Source organism: Hemitrygon akajei, chromosome 2, assembly GCF_048418815.1.
Source record: "Hemitrygon akajei chromosome 2, sHemAka1.3, whole genome shotgun sequence".
Lineage (NCBI taxonomy): Eukaryota > Metazoa > Chordata > Chondrichthyes > Myliobatiformes > Dasyatidae > Hemitrygon > Hemitrygon akajei.
Genome location: NC_133125.1, coordinates 38,257,663 through 38,274,660, shown reverse-complemented (window position 1 = coordinate 38,274,660; position 16,998 = coordinate 38,257,663). Strand labels below are relative to the sequence as shown.

Here is a 16,998-nt window from a genome sequence, read left to right as displayed (position 1 = left end):
TTCTTTTACAAAAAGTCATATTCTAACTTGAATACAAAATACAGAATGTTTTTGTATAATACTTCACATTTTCATGAAAAAAAGCACAGATAAGTTTCTATGCACTAAAATATACAACTTTGTTTTTCTTCTTTTCTTCCCATTCTCCATTTAAATTGAGAAATCATGCAAGGGCAAAGTAGTATGCTTAATACATCTACATCACATATGTGAAAATCAAATCCAGCGTAAATGTGGATGATGTACTTCTGGACAGTGTCATTGAAGCACTGCTGAAAGTTAGATGTGCCATTACTGAACATCCATAAAATGGGGCAACCTCGATGGACTGGAACATAGAGATTTTAGAAATTAAATATCTAATGTTACACAAATGACCCAAGCTGAGGGAATGGATGGACTCTTGGCTACTGTGATTGGAAAGTTTTTATTTTTGTCTTCCATTCTTAAATTCTAGTACTTTGGCAATTACTTAAAAATACACACAGTTACCAGTTTATTAGATACCTCCTGTGTCACACAAAGTAGCCACTAAATGTGTGTTCATGGTCATCTGCTGCTGTAGCCTATCCACTTCAAGCTTTGACATGTTGTGCATTCAGAGATGCTCTTCTGCAAACTATTGTTATAATGCATGGTTATTTGAGTTGCTGTCACTTTCCTGTCAGCTTGAACCAGTCTGGCCATTCTCTTCTGACTTCTCTCATCAACAAGGCATTTCCACCCACAGAACTGCTGCCCACTGGGTGATTTCTGTCTCTCACAGCATTCTCCCAGGAGATGAGCAGTTTCTGAGATACTCAAACCACCCCATCTGGCACCAACAATCACTTCACACATAACATCACTTAGATCATGTTTCTTCCCCATTCTGATGTTTGGTCTGAAGAACAACAACTGAATCTCTTGACCATGTCTGCATTGAGCGGCTGCCACATGATTGGCTGTTAAGATATTTGCATTAACAACTGTACAGGTGTACCTAATAAAATGGCCACTGAGAGGCCTTCATTAATTTTTTAAGAGTTATTTGCATCCCCTAAACAAGTTTTTAAAGATGTCTCTGAGCAATAAGCTGTCCTAGATCTGCCCAGGGCTGGGGCTTTAGAATCTGCCATCTGAGTTTTGTGTGGAACACTGTACCCTGTGGGATGGCCACAGCTTGGAGACTTTGTGGAAAATTGGAATCAGATTCAGCTTTCTTAACTCTGATTTATTGCATAAAAATTTACGTTTTGGGAGTAGCAGTACAATGCAAGGATATAAGAAATGCTGTCAATTTCAAATAGTGCAACATTGGAATTTGAGGAAATGTCACCAAAGACTCTTACAAGTTTCTATTGACATAAAGAGGAATGCATTCTGACTGATTGCATCGCAGCCTGGTATAGAGCTTCCAAAGCATAGGATTGCAAAAGGCTGCAGAAGGTTGTAGACTCAGCCAGCTCCATCACAGGCACCATCCATCGTCACCATCAGGCACACTCTATCTTATTATTACTACCACCAGGGAGCCTGAAGACCCACACTCAACAATTTAGAAATAGCGATAGAGGCTTTGGGTAAGATTGGAATCAGAATCAGGTTTATTATCACTCATCATCGTGGCTATCCTGAGGTCGATGATGATGGTCTTCATTCTGTTGATCTATTTATGGGTTCTCAAGTGGCTTCTGAGTCCAATCTTGGCTTTGGAAGTTCTTCCACGTTCAGGACAGGTAGTTCCAGATGGCAGATTGGGCTTTGGTTGTTGCTGCCTCTCTTTCCATTTTCTTCTCTTTTCTTCTAATTCTGCACATTTGTTGACTTCAAAAGTTGCTGTTCCTTCTTAGATGATGGTTTGCCAGAGTTTCCTGTCCTTGGCATTGGTTTCCCAATTGTTGACGTTGATGTTACATTTCTTCATGGTGGCTTTTAAGATATCTTTAAATCTCTTCTGTTGTCCGCCTCTTTTACAGCTGCCTTCTTTAAGCTGTGAGTAGAAGATTTGTTTCAGCAGATGTTCGTCTTTCATCACAGTCTTATTCATGAAAAAATTGTTGTTTTGGGGCAGCAGGTACAGTGCAAAGATAAAAATTACTATAAATTATAAATAGTGTACAATTAAGAGTTTGAGGAGGCACATCACTAAAGATTGCAGATATCTACTGATGTACAATAATATACAGGGTATATTTAAAGCACAAGTTGATAGTTTCTTGATTTGTAAGTGTGTCAGAGGTTACCAGAAGATGGAAGAAGAACAAGCTTGAGATAAATAATAAACCAGTGATGATCAAATAGTGAAGCAGAAGAAATGGGCCAAATAGCCTAATTCTGCTCCTATCTATGTCTTAAGGTCTTAAGCTACTTCTCTGCACCATCAGATTTCTGAAAGGTCCATGACACTACAAACATACAGGAATGTAACAGCAAAGTGCAAGTGAAGGGCTAGATCAAGCGCAGTCTGGAATTATTTATCTTCCATCGTTCCTTGTTTATGACAATTATATGTCATAAATACAAAATAAGGGCATGAACTCCAAACAGCTGGCTGATTTTCCTTTTTGCTATACACCAAAGCTAGATGCTCTATGTTCCAGTGGATCTCAAACCAGTACAATTCAAGTCCCAGCCAGAAGAGGAATGAATTCTAGCCAATTTCAGAAATTTATGGCCTTTCTAGTCATCTTCAGCAGCTGCACTCAGGGAAAAAAGGTCTATGTTTGTTTCTCAATTGCAAACAAATGAAGTTGCTGCCATTTTTATAAATCTGATGAGGAAACATCTCTGCCTAGCATCTACATCGGTAACCACCAGTCAAAAATCAAGGAATAAATTTGCATGTCTATTCTTTTTTTCTCTGTTCAGGACATCAACATATATTTAATTTGTTATACAACTCCCTTAATGCGTCCAAATTGGTGAAACTGGAGCAAATATCTCAATACAGTATTGGTAATATCCATGTCATACCGATTGCTTTTCTTTCCTGAGGGAGCACCACATGGCTGTAAGCTCCCGTCCCTTTTAGACATTATTTAATAAGCAAATTTTGTTCTATAATCTAAATAGATCCCATTGTTTGCTATATACACTGTAATCAGCTTCATTTAAAAATATCCAAGTTTTCAATTATCCTGTTGGGAGTCAACGGGTGCTTCTCTTGCTCCCACATAAGTTACCTAGAAAACAGTTAATTAAGCAATGCTTATGTCCCATTGTAGCCCAACATACCATCTCTCAAGAATCTTGCTCTTGTCAGAGTACCCAATGTTACAATTCCTTGAATGTGCTGAACCACACCAGGTTACCCTTTCCAGTTAACACCCAGTCTTTATACTGGCTGCACAAGGCGGTTCCCACTCAGGGGTTAAAACTGAATCCACTGTGCAAAGGAGTGACCTGGAGTGAAACCTGGGTTCATTTGAAGCAGACCCAGATCACAGCCTCCAATTTTTACTATGCCTTTAATATTTTACAGTTGAGGAATATTTGTTATTAACAAATACTAAGATTTCAGAATGGATGAGAGTTAAAAACCCAATCAGTAAATCTTGGTCAGGCAGAGGAATTTAATTACAAAATTTTTGAACTCCATACTCCAAAAGCAAAATACTGCACATGCTGGAACTCTGAAATGAAAAGACAAGTGCAAGATCAGGTCAGGTGGTGTCTGTGGAGGGAGAAGTACAAAATAGAAAGATCAGTTTTAATTAAAGGTTGTTGATGAGGCCTCAAACGTTTCCCTTCCAACAGACACTGCTGGTCCTGCTGAATATTTCTAGTGTTTTTTGCAGGTATGTTTGAAGTATCATGTCAACTAAATCTGTCAAGAAGTTAAACTATTAAATACAGAGGCGTTGTGAAGACTAATTGCACAGGATTGTAAATGAGTATGGAGACAGCAAGCAGTTTTCCTCTGAGCATGTTGGTGGATGCCAAATTAATCAAGTGGAAGTCTCGGGCATATGTTGGCTTGTTTCATTTTCCTATCATTTGAAGGCTTCAGAGAAGGAATAAATACAAATGTTATTTGATGATTCGATTTGTAATAATGATAATCAGAATAAAGAAATGAGGGAGTGAATGTGCTGGGCTGATGGAAATCCTTACTTGTCTGCACATGAAAGTAACTGTTGTTTGGGAATGCAGGAGGGAGAGAGAAATCAGTCCCAACACACAACAGATGTACTACTGTGGCAGTGTATGATTCATTCAGTTTAGAGATTCAGGAATCATTTAACAAGCCCCCATTTATTAGCGTTCTCATGCACTCAAGGCGTGAAAGTGTATACATTTCTTGACCTGTACTGCCCTGGAATGCCAGATCTAGCCAGCTCTGGTTTACTCATACTGTAAAAACATGACTGTGTCAAATATTTATTTTAAAACAGCAACAGTTTCTGCATTTTCTCAGAAATGGAAATCTTTGTAGACTCATCTTCCAAGTTTGGATGTGTAACTTTGTGTTTATATTTTAAGATCATTATCTAAACTCTACAAAGATATTCAATGTTAATCTCCTAGCTCCAAAAGACCATGGTTACTGATGTTAATATTCAGTATAACAATACAGAAATAACCACAGACCAAAACAGTGAAACAGTGTGTTATATTAAAAGAATTATTTTACAGTACAGAGACCACTAGAGACAGACTAGCTGAGGTTACATTTCCAGTGTTTCAGATCTTTGCTTTAATTAAAACAAATTGATTATTTTCTTTACATATATGAATATCCAGTGCAATTCTGCAGCATGTTTGCACTTCTTCCTCCCATTGTCTTATTTTGTAAGTTATAGTCACATGTGACTAGTTTCTTTCTTAAAGATCCAACGAACATACAGCATCAGAACTGTATATTTAGCCATCAATTAGATACAAAACATTCCTACTAATTTAAGAATCTTCCAAATATAACAATATTTCTAACAAAGAAAAGGGGATTAAAAAGCTAACAAGTTGACCACAGGGCACTTTCAGTGGTATATAATGCATGTGTACAAAGAAACACCTCAATAGCTATTAACTTATTTTCCCTTTATGTTAATCTGTAGGTTATAACAGCAACAGTTGACAGCTTTTCGAATCTTAGTATCATCATTGAAAATGGAGTGAAAATTGATTGTGAACCCAGAAGCATTCTCTTAAGTTTGGTATTCTAAGACTTTAGGCAGAGAGGAGTTATTAATATATTTGTGATTATTCTAAGCAAAGCAAGTTTTAACCACAAGATACAAGTTTAATTGTCAATGTGATGGGCAACTTCCTGGAAGTCAATTGAATCACAGAAAAGGCAAAGGAGCCTTAGACAGCCAAAATGGATCCCATATTACTGAGAAAGATTATTAGATTCCTATTTGTAAAAGGCCTTAAATAAGACATTCAACATGGAATAAAGAAAATAAGGTAAAAGAGAAAACTAGCCAACACACAGCAGTCATTTGAGAGTATAATAGTTTTACATTTCTTCTAGACCTAAGCATCCCCTTTCAGTGCTAGCTTGATGTTACCTTATAGAACTAAGGCCATTATCTCCAGGGGCTACATGTTCATTTACGTCTGCATAAAATATAGAAGTCACAGGACTATTACTCACAACAGAAATTGAGACTTCATAGAATAGTTATTCTACCTTTATAATGAATGTTTTTTTGGGAGGAGGTAGAATTGGAATGTGGAGCAGTGGACAGCTGTCCAACAATAGATGGGAAAACAACAATATTCCAGAGCAATGCTCCGTATTATATTAACTCGAACACAGCCTGTATGCTTTCATATTTCACTTTTAGAATGAACAGTGCTATGAAAATGTCACACTCTATTCTTGCAAAAAAATTGCATTGAAGAGCACAAATATCACTTCCACTGCACATTAACAAGTTAAGTAATCATTCAGTACAGTCTTTACCATTAGAACTTTGCAGCTTGCAGTGTGCCAGAATTTATCGTTGGTCTCAAGCCAAGCAATTACATTCTTTGATCTAAAATTATGGACTTAATAGAAAACTGTTGATGAATGCAGCACCAGGTTGATGCTCCATAAATATACACAGTGGTGGTTTTACATGTTTAATAATTTGTACAGAGAACACAACACTAAACTAATGCAAGGTCTTTTCTTCCTGATCTCTTGACCATCAATAGTGTTTCTCCAAGAATCAGTCCTTGGCTCTGTCATATTTCTCATTATGATGTTGTCCCTTGTTGACCTCTTGCCAAAACATAGCATCAATAATGATACTGGGCCAAAATCAGCTTTGCCCTAAGACCAGCTTTCTTCTTCTCACAATTTTCACTAAATAATCAGACCTATTTAACACCCAGAAATGGACAAGCAAAACATTTAATCCAATTAAATACTAAGAGAACCTAAGCCATCAATTTCAATCCCTATAAACTCCATTTGGCACTGGCTTTCTTAAATGGCAGATGTATGAAATTGAACCAGATAGTATGCAACTTAACTGGATCCCTGAATGAATTTCTAACTATACCTAATCCACTTCTATATTAATACCTAGATCTGCTCCTTAAATGATTATCTGCTGTTGATGACTTAATTCATCTCTCTGCTATCACTAGATATGACCACTTTAATAGATTTCTGATGAACTATTCACTTTTATTTTGTAAGCATAAGGTCATTGAAAAAAATTCTGCAATCCACTTCCTCCGTTATGCTAGGCCCTGTTCATCCATTACCCATGTGTTCATTGTTCTGTGTTGCTTCTCACTTAAGGTGTTCCAGGATCTTTAAATTTCCTACACATTTTCAAACCCAATCTTGACTGTCCTCCTCCCTACCTTAGAAATCCTGTTCAAAGCTTTGATCTGTCTGCACTTCCCCAATTTTAGCCAACAGAAAATTCCTGTCTTTAAGCGCTTCAAAGATCACTTTCTGATGTTAAAAGCTCTAGCACTTCCTCCCTAAAACTCTTTGCTTTTCATTCCTTTTTTGCTCTTGCATTCGGTTGCATCTTAAGATCTACAGTTTGGGTCAAGCATATGGTCATTTGTTCTATTACTTCATGTAGCACAGTGTCAAATACTGCATGCTAGCAATTATCTGAAGCATCTTGTGATGCTTTATTGCCTGAAAAGATAAACACAAGTTGTGGCTGTTGCCACTGTAAGTCTTATTCGGTGATGTTCCCTGTTAATTTAGGTGGTAGTTTTGTTGGGGAGGAGGCTGGTGAATGGAAAGTTCTCCAAAATATGAATAATCTCTCTGTACACAGATTTTCATAAAGCAAAGAACTGACATACAAGTCTCACAGTAACCTACCTAAAAGTTTACACTTCCACAAGAAAAAGCATTCCACCTTGAAACCAAACCACGAGTGTATCCCTGTGCACCGCCATTCCTAGTGTAGATACAGGACAAACGGTTCATTGCCTTCAGTTCAAACAAAGAAAAGGGAAGAAAATCCAATGCTCAATATTGCTGGCCAACCAGCTGTTCCTACAGATTGCTATGCTCTACATAAGCTAAAAAATGTGTATACTAATTTGAAAAAGGCAACATAGAATGCTATTTAAATGGATAGGCAATTTGGAAAGAATGTGACAAATATGTAAGTAATATTGTTGTTTTCCTTCTCCTTGAAAACAAAAAGAATGGGAATTAAGCTCCCACGTGGCATGTATGCATTTCTCCTGGTCTATTTTCCTCTGTCCAGGCCAATAGAGATGATATTCAAACCCATCTTCAGAAAATGCTTGAAAGCAAATAGCATAGGAAAGAAATAAATTCTGCAATTTTTAAATTTCCCTCGATTGTTTCAATTGGTATTTAGAATATCTTGCAATTAATGTAACTGAAAATTTCTATCAAATAAATTCAGGCCAAATTTTATTTGCTTGTTCACATTTGGAACTATTTCTACCAAAAGAAAAAGCAGGTAGTCACCAAAATGTAGGCTCTGTTCTTATCCCTCCTTCCTGAGCAATAAACAAACTTCTTGTATAGTCTGAATAAATACGGAAGGCATGATGATAAGCACAGAAAATGAGCAAATAGCCAAAAGCACCCATAAAAATGCTTTGTGCAAGTATTCAAAGAGTGAGAGGAATGAAGGGTCAGTGGCTAAACACTGCCATTGATAGTGGAACCAAGGTCTACACCTAGAGCTTGGATGCAGAACGGGGGGAAAATAATATGTGGAAGTAGAGTCATTTATATATCATAAAACCAGTCACAGATTTTGGAAATGATTTTTTTTAAAAACTTCTGTTCAAGTGTTCCAATGATGCATAAAGGGATATATTAATTTGGTTGTGGGTATGTGGCTATGGATTGTTTGTTAAAAAGTAATGATTATTTTTCTGCAGGGATACACATTTTTTTGGCACTTAAGTTATTCAGTTAATTCACTTGTGGAAAAAAATGTATAAACTGAATTTAAAAATAGTCCCTTGTGCTACAATTAGAATACTGTTCTGATTTATTTTAGTTAAGAGATACAGTGCAGAACTGGCCCTTCCAGCCCAACGAGTTGTATCACCAAGCAACCCACCTGTTTAACCACACATCAGGTTTAGCTAGAAAACAAAACAAACAAAAAAACAGCAGAGATTCATTTTGGGTTGGGTTGGATGCACAGGGATTAATGCAAGGTCACCATTTATGAGGGGGATCAAGTGAGATATATCATCGTTTGATGATACCAATCTGGGTGTCACTGTTACCTGTGAGAAGGATACAGAGAAGTGGATAGGTTACACGAATGCACAAAGTGGCACATACAATATAATGTGGAAAGTGTCATCTTATCCATTTTGCCTTTTTTGCTAGAGCACATTTTAATTGGAGAGATTAAAAGGTGCCATTAGTGGAATCCGCAAGTACTTGTACATTAATCGTGAAGTTAAAATGCAGGGTCAGCAAGCAATCTGAAAGCAAATGGTATGTTGGCCTTCACTGCAAGTAGGTTGGAGTACAAGACAGTAATATATTACTTCAGATTTAATGGACTCAAATGAATCTGCATCTAGAAGATCATGCACTGATCAGGTCCCCTTTCGAAGGAAAGATAAATACTTGCAATGGAGAGATTGTATTGAAGCTTCACTGAATTGATCCAAGCCTGTGGGTTTTGTGCCATGAGAGATGTAATCTGAACGGCTGTTTAAAAGAGAAGTGATCTTGTGGAAATGTATAATTTTATTTTCTGTACATGGCTTAACAGCTTGGATGCGGTGTTGATGTTGGGCTGGGACCAGAGGTCAGAATCTCAAAATAAGGAGGCAGCCAATCGGGACAGATGAGAAAAAATTTCTGCAGAGTTGATAAATTCCAGTCAGGGTGTACTTAATATCTGAAAATGGATGTGTCCTAAGGAACTGTGGAATCTGGGGTTAGTTGTAGGTAATTGATATGGAATTAAAAGCTCAGCCATAATATTATTAAATGAGGAACAGCTGGATGAGCTACCCCTATTTTCTGTAATTCAACTGCCTACTGTAGAAGGGAAACAAATGGTATCTACAGTTCATCTATGTGGTGGGAGGGATTTGTTTAATTATTGGCTACAGGGTTAGTTGGTGCTGGATTCACTAACTAAATGGTAAATCACTGAACCAGTAAATTTTTGAAAACCCTCAAATGAAACATTAAAGCATTATTCAAAATGTGTATGCAGGATGAGGAAAAGGGTGTGGGGGATGTTGGGAGGAAAGTCAAATGTGTTGCTGGAATGGTGGATACAGTTCACATATTCTGACTGTGGCTTTGTATTGATGGTCAATCTGGGTGTCAGTCTCCATGATAATCATGTTTATTTTATGGATAATAAACACAAATCATTATTATCATCCAACTAATTCAAATAACTGAAAAAAGGGTACTTAGGATTTGAGGTTCACAACTGAAGCAGCCAGAGCCGATAAGAACAAGTGGACAAATTGTGCAGAGATTATCAGCGTGCAGATGTTATCAGACTGTTAGAGGTATAGTATACTTTTAATTTGCTACTTTACTGGAAAAAGTGTCTGCCTTAATATCAGCGAGAGCTTCTCAATGAAGAACAAATAGCTGATTGTCCTTTTAGATTTAGAGGATTACCACTTCAATTTATCTGTGAGACACTGGCCTTATTTTCTTCCACTTGGTCTTGCACTTCCACTTTAGTGGAGTTTATTTTGACAAACATTGCACAATATTATTATGGCATATTCATATTCTCTTGTGATGACTGGTGGGTGTGAATTTCTTGCAGTTCATGAAGAACAACACACACAAAATGCTGGTGGAACACAGCAGGCCAGGCAGCATCTATAAGGAGAAGCACTGTCGATGTTTCGGGCCGAGACCCTTCGTCAGGACTAACTGAAAGGAGAGATACTAAGAGATTTTCCTTTCAGTTAGTCCTGACGAAGGGCCTCAGCCCGAAACGTCAACAGTGCTTCTCCTTATAGATGCTGCCTGGCCTGCTGTGTTCCACCAGCATTTTGTGTGTGTTGTTTGAATTTCCAGCATCTGCAGATTTCCTCGTGTTAGCTCATGAAGAATGCTTCAATGGGGTCAGAAAGCATTTCTTCAACTTGGAACAATTGCTAAAGAATTATAGTAAAAATAGCATATTTTCATCTAGATAGAGAGATTGTAGAGAGACAAAACTCATTGCCAATAGCAAAAATGAAATTGTTTCAGGACTAGATAGAGGTCCATTTAGATTTTTTTCTAAATTTTCCTGGGAGCAGCAAATAAAATCACACTAGGTCATATAATAACATTTGTTAATCATGGAAAAAGGGAAATATTGAGAGTAAGGGATCCATTAACTCTTTACAACATGCGATGTTTATCATTTACTCAAAGGTAGATTCAAGTTCAGTTGGAATTTGTACAGAAATGTCTGCAAAGTCTGGACAGTTTATGATATCCCCTTGATTGTAACTTACTTTATTCTTCCATTACTGTGCGGGTACAGATATATTAGTGTTGGTGCATTAGATGTTAATTCAGTTGACTTTCATGTCTAAAAAATGGCTTCCATCAAGAACATCAGTTACAAATCCAAGCACAAAGCCTTGACCTATGACAATATACAATCTTCATTAAAGTTATTAAATAATGAGTTACAGTCATCTTTCTTTACCTCCTTACTTATCCCTTCTCCTTTCCTCAACTCTACAAAAATGTTAAGACTTTTGAGTTAGCAGATAAAAACTATTTTTCATACATCACTAATTGACCTTTGATGACTTTGCTTTCAGTAAATGAGACTGACGAGTAGAAATGATGAGGTATGAATTGGAAGTCGGAACAATGAAGTCAGAATAAGGGTTGAGAGTGACAGTGAGAATTCATGTCAAATAATGGATAGTACTCTTCAGGGTTGAAAAGGACTCAAAAGTTACAACCATGCAAAAATGTGAACATTTCAAGAGTACTTGAATGAGAAGTGACAGAAGGACAAAAAGGAAGGCAGAGAAAGATCTGGTACTAGGGATAGAATGAGATTGGGCAGAGGAATATGCATAAAGCTAAATAATAATTAAAGGATCCAAATGATGAAAAATTGAATTGACAGTAGAAACTCTTTCAACAAGGGAGAGCACATATGAGGGACTGATGCAACAGAGAATGGATAATTTTAGGAATTTTATTCTGAATAATTTAATCTCATTGTGTGTTCCATTACAAAATTAAATCTCAGGTATCTTTAATGGAGCGATCTGGGGAACTAACTTAACTGCTCAAGAATTTTTGCTTTTCAGCGAATAGGAAACAATTGCAGTTTAGTCATTTCTGAATGGTTGTTTTTCTATTACGCAAAACACCTGAGCAAATCAGCACGTTTCTCAGCTTGTGGAGTTTCCCATTTTCTACTGGCGCCTTCTGCCTTATTTAGTACAATACTTAGAAAGTGATTTGAAGTGGTATTGTTTTATTAAATCTGTCTTCTACCAAAACAATACCAACAGCAGTCACTTCAGTACCTAGCCAGTCTTGTATTTTCTTTTTACTTTTCTCTCAGCGTATCAACTAGCTTCAGTTTGGATGAATTCTAAGGATGTTACTCTGTAACTTGATACTCCTATTAAAAATCTCAATAATTCCATAATAAAATGAAGAAATAATAATAAAACACACAATATCAGTCAAGGTGGAAATGAACTTATGCCCTCCATCCCAATTCCAAACAGAATAACTGTTACCACCAAAGTCTTGAGTGAGGTTGTATGAAATTAACCAATTTCAACAAAGATTATAAAAAGTCTTGGAAAAACAAAAATAAATAGTTGAAACCTTCTGGTCCTTCATTCAATTAAACGGCAAAAGAGGCTTGTCACTCTGCTCAGCGTAGTTGCATTTTGAGGCTTTTTTGTATATCAGACGGAAGTGTCCAGAAATTACGATCAAATACAGCACAGAGCTGAGAAACAATGACAAGAACGTTGAAGTCTTTGTTTTGCAAAGTCAGCCATAAAGAGCAAATCTAACAAAAGTGCTATAGTGAAAGGTATCTTTGTATTCAGGCTCCACTCCTAATAAATAACTTCATAGACTGTAGCCTTCTTGTCTCCAGAGCCAGTGATAATGTATTTATCATCCACTGAGATGTCGCAGCTCAGCACCGATGAGGATTCCTTAGACTGTGAATTTTTTATATTTAAAAAAAAAGCACAAATGAGTAACAGGAAGAGAAAACAAATTTGTACACATAATCATGGAACACTTAGTACCCATGAACATTTGTGACTGAGCAGACAATGCAGATTTGTATCAGTATATAGGATTTAATGGTAACTTAAAATTAACTTAATTTCAGATAGTAGCTCTTTTCAGTTAATGACAAAATTCTATTGCCTCTACCCAAATATTTTACCCCCTTCCACTTTCATAAGGCAGTAGCATCCCTTTGACAAAATAAATCTTCCTTTTCCCTTGGCTCTAGGTAGTCTGTTTGTCTTACCCATACAAATCAGAACTGCAGGTCCCACAGCCAGACTTAAATCGAGAATCTAAACTTTGGAGCAAATAATTTGTTTCTGATTTCTAGCTTAGAAACACTGGATTTCCACAGTAGCAGATGCTCAAGGGAATTTACAAGCTTTGCTTCTGCAAAATGTTCCACAACATAAACTGTCTACTTCACAAACAGTACAGGAGTGAAAACTATTTCTGGAATCATACAAACGTGTCCAAGATAAGAATCCCAAGTTAAAGGGAATGTTTATTCTGATCCTGAATGTAGTGCATTGGACTGCCGGGGGGCCACACACAGCAAAGGCAGGAAGAGAGGGCTGAATACAAAGAAGGCAGATCAGGCAGGAGAAACCATTTTTTTCTGGTCTGTTAACTGACTATTTATTACAAATGTGCTGGCTACTATGGAGACTTGGGATCTAACCTGCATTATTTTTAACCATGCATTACATCCAAACAAATCAGTGCAGAATTACAAAGGAATCAGAAAATCTGCTCTACATTTTTTAAAAATCATTTTCATTCCTCTGGCTTTTAAACAAAATTTAAAGTGAAATCATTCTACAACTAACTTCAGATTTGAAACACTAATGACAAATTAATTTCTAAACTTTGAGACACTTGCACCAGGGAATTAGTAGCCCTATGTTACGTACAATTACTCTTTGATTGTGAGCCTCACTGCTTTCTCTACCCTTAACTTCCCCAAAACATTTTGATACCATCTAGAACATTAGTTGTGAAGTTAGATGGGAGGAGAAGTTTCCTCCAGCACTTGTTTTGTGTTGTGTAATAATCTAGGGGTTAAAAGCCCTATCAAGATTTTTTGTTTCAATTCAGGGAGAAAGTATCAACATTCCAACCTTACCTGGAATATGCTAGCTCCATAAGGTGTCCTCCAGGCATTCAGCAGATTATCCTTCCCAGTGCTTACAAACCATTTACCTAAAAATCAACGTGGAATACATGTTCAGCATTTTGTTTGGACAAACTGGGCTTTATGGAGAGAAAAATAAACATTACTAAAGAAAATTTAAGTCATATCTCTTAATCCCACACCTCTGCACCAAATGTTCTTAAAAGCAAACCTGCATTTCCTTATGCATCTTAGGAATGCATAAGATTTGACTTCTGACATTCACAATGTGAGGTGAAGACACCAGAAGTTTATCCACACAGCTCTGCGGCACCTCTATGTACGTCACTACTAATTAAATAACTGTACTTTGAGACAGAAACTTTACAGTACAGTAATGGGATCAGAAGAGGATCTCAAGAGTTTGACACTCAAGATCAACAGCTTTGGAAATGTGTAACCTCTTTGCTCCCAAAACTGAAGATAAAGGAACATTTTTGTCTGTGCCTGAAATCAAATTTAAATCACAAAACAGTCTAAAAGTAAAAACTAATTGATTGAAAAATGAAATTCAGAAGATATAAAAGCACTCAGTAGCAGTAAGTGGTGACTAATTACTGTGGAGTTAGAAGTGAACAGGGAACAAAATGCTTTTTAACATGTTATAATTTTAAAATTAATGAATTTTTGCAGTTTGCCTTGTTGTACAGTGTAATTATTCATGATTAAGATCAGAGAAAAATTTAACAAGGTGACAGCAATTAGTGTTGTTGCCTTACAGCTCCAGCAACCCAGGTCTTTGGAACTCTGTCAGTGTGGAGTTTGCATGTTCTCTTAGTGTGGGATTCCCCTGGGTGCAACTCACACATTGCCAAAGGTGACAGAGTAATTGAAGAATGTAAAATGCCCCATGTAGGTGGCGACAGGATAATTGAGAAGAACTGATGGACATGTGAAGAAAAGGTTAAGATGATATAAGCTGGGAAAAGGAACTGATGGAAATGCTCCAAAAAGTAACACAGACTCACTGGGCCAAATGTTTCAAAATTTAAAAATATGACAAAACTAATTGGTCAATTTTGTTCTACAGCTTGACAATAATTGTCTGACCTCAAAACTAAAATAATTATTCGCCTATTTTAAGAATCTATTAAAAGCAGTCTAGGAAACCCGGTAGTATCCTTTATTAAAATCTTCATGCATTAGGAAAATAAAGAAATGTTTTACTAACAAAACCCAGCTAATATTTTAAGTGGCCTAAGCAATGAAGTGCTGTGAATCTTCTACTGGAAGCAAAAGGATCAAATGGTTTGAGTCCCAAAGAGGCACACCTGTTTATGATCGTTGACTTTCCTTCTGAAAAGAAGTCTAGGAGTATTTAAATTTCCCCTTAATGATCTTACTCTGACCGTCAATATACATTATGTTGCTGGTAGTTGGTTTCATAGGTAAACCTGACCTAAGCTACTGAAGCTGAAATCTTAACAACTTGATTTCACATCATTGTCTGACCAAGTTATTAGTCAGCTAAAATTTGGTCTTCCCATCCTCAGTTCAACATCCAACCCCTTCCATCCCTCACTAGGCGTAGTCAAACATGTAAATCTCATCAGCTCACTAGTTAATAATAAGCAGTAATGGAAAACAGAATTTACCACAATGAGCAAATTTAAGGGATAGCACACAGCTCTCATGGAGGTGCAATTGGTACTTGTCTGGTTTTGTCACATGAAGAACCTCTACGTTGCTGTTTTCCATTCCAACGGCAAGCCACTCTCCAGTAGGACAATATCCCAAAGAAAAGATCTAGAGAAGAGAGAGAATAAGTTGCAGAATATGTCTCCTTCGAAAAAGATAATTTTGTAAATGATATATGAAATGCTGTGCAACTGTTTTATAGCAATAGTCACCTTACAGAATATTTTTCAGTAAACCTGCCATAGAATCAAGCAAAATCTGATCCATTACACTAATCTAAAAACATATAGTTCAGTTACATTTCAAAATATTATTTAGACATACCATTAAAATGCACTGCAGACAACTTCCCTTTGCCAAAAGGTAGCTGAGCACATTGAACTAAGTGAATGCTCTAAACATATTTGAATCACAAGCAATAAAAAAAGGAACACGTCATAAAGTATTTTTAGACATAAAGCTGCAAATATCATGAAAAACACAAAATACTGCAGCTGAAGAAAAATCAGTGGAAAATCACAATAATTTGTTCATTTGGTATTCATAAATCAATTGAAATTTCATTTCATGATTTTGTTAAAGACCTCAATTATTTAACAAACTTTCATTCTTAAAAAATAATCCCTATGTAAGTATACCTGAGACGTGAAGTCATGTTGCTGCAATTGCCTTCCTTCTCTGAGGTCCCAGGACCTTACAGTGTTGTCTAAACCTCCCGTCCAAAGTTTGGTGCCGTCATTTGAAATGTCAATACAGCTGGCTCCATCTGTGTGACCTTGGAATTGCCTGATATTAAACAAGCGATATTTCTGAATATATTTCATCACAAAATAACACATCAGCAAACACAGAATTGCAATACCAACTAAATAACAAATCTGAAATAGAGCTGAATATCTGATTTTTCCAGATGCAAGGGGTGATGCTGCTACCAAGATATCGAGACACTTACATGTTTAATTCAAAACTGGATTAAACTACAGTTGAAGGTCTTTTAGTTTGGCTTTATAAATCAAGCCTACAAATCACAAAGCAATAGTATTGAAGATTACTAGAAAATAACTCTTACCTGACGAGAGTCTGGTTGTGCAGATCCCAAACAGCAATATTTCCATCACTACAGCAGGAGAAACAGACCTTGGAGTCAGGGCTGATAGCCAAAGCATAGCAGGCAGGAGCAGAGGATGTCAACTCTGCCTTTATACGTGGAGTTGGGGCTGCCAAATCCCAAATGGATAATGTGCTCGCTTCACCACCAACAATGAGAGTGCGTCCATCAGGAAGCAACTTGCATGAGCGGATGTAATTGTCTCTGTTCTGTTGAGATAGAATCCATTAAGCAATTGAAGTGAAAAGGGCAAACAAAATTACCTGTAGTGTACAAAGTAAAACATAATTTGATCAATTTTAACTATTTTATTTAAAAATTTATAACAGTGAGATTTTTCTTTTGAAAGTATTTTGCACTGGCCATGCAAGTTAATTTCAATCAAATATGATTAGGATTATACAGATTATTCATAAT

The 16,998-nt window shown here is 36.7% G+C and overlaps 1 protein-coding gene across 10 annotated transcripts in view; it reads right to left on the bottom strand.

The window, feature by feature from the left end:
- Positions 1-10,768: 10,768 nt before the first annotated feature.
- Positions 10,769-16,998, bottom strand: part of LOC140740894 (transducin-like enhancer protein 4) — a 150,119-nt gene continuing 143,889 nt past the window's right edge. For all 10 annotated transcript variants that reach the window (XM_073070510.1, XM_073070538.1, XM_073070546.1 and 7 more), the window contains 5 exons: positions 16,543-16,790; positions 16,112-16,259; positions 15,431-15,581; positions 13,788-13,864; positions 10,769-12,585 (listed from right to left, as the gene is read on the bottom strand). In XM_073070510.1, coding sequence (XP_072926611.1) covers positions 12,478-12,585; positions 13,788-13,864; positions 15,431-15,581; positions 16,112-16,259; positions 16,543-16,790 — 732 coding nt within the window. In that variant the 3' untranslated portion in view covers positions 10,769-12,477. The remainder of the gene's footprint in view (positions 12,586-13,787; positions 13,865-15,430; positions 15,582-16,111; positions 16,260-16,542; positions 16,791-16,998) is intronic.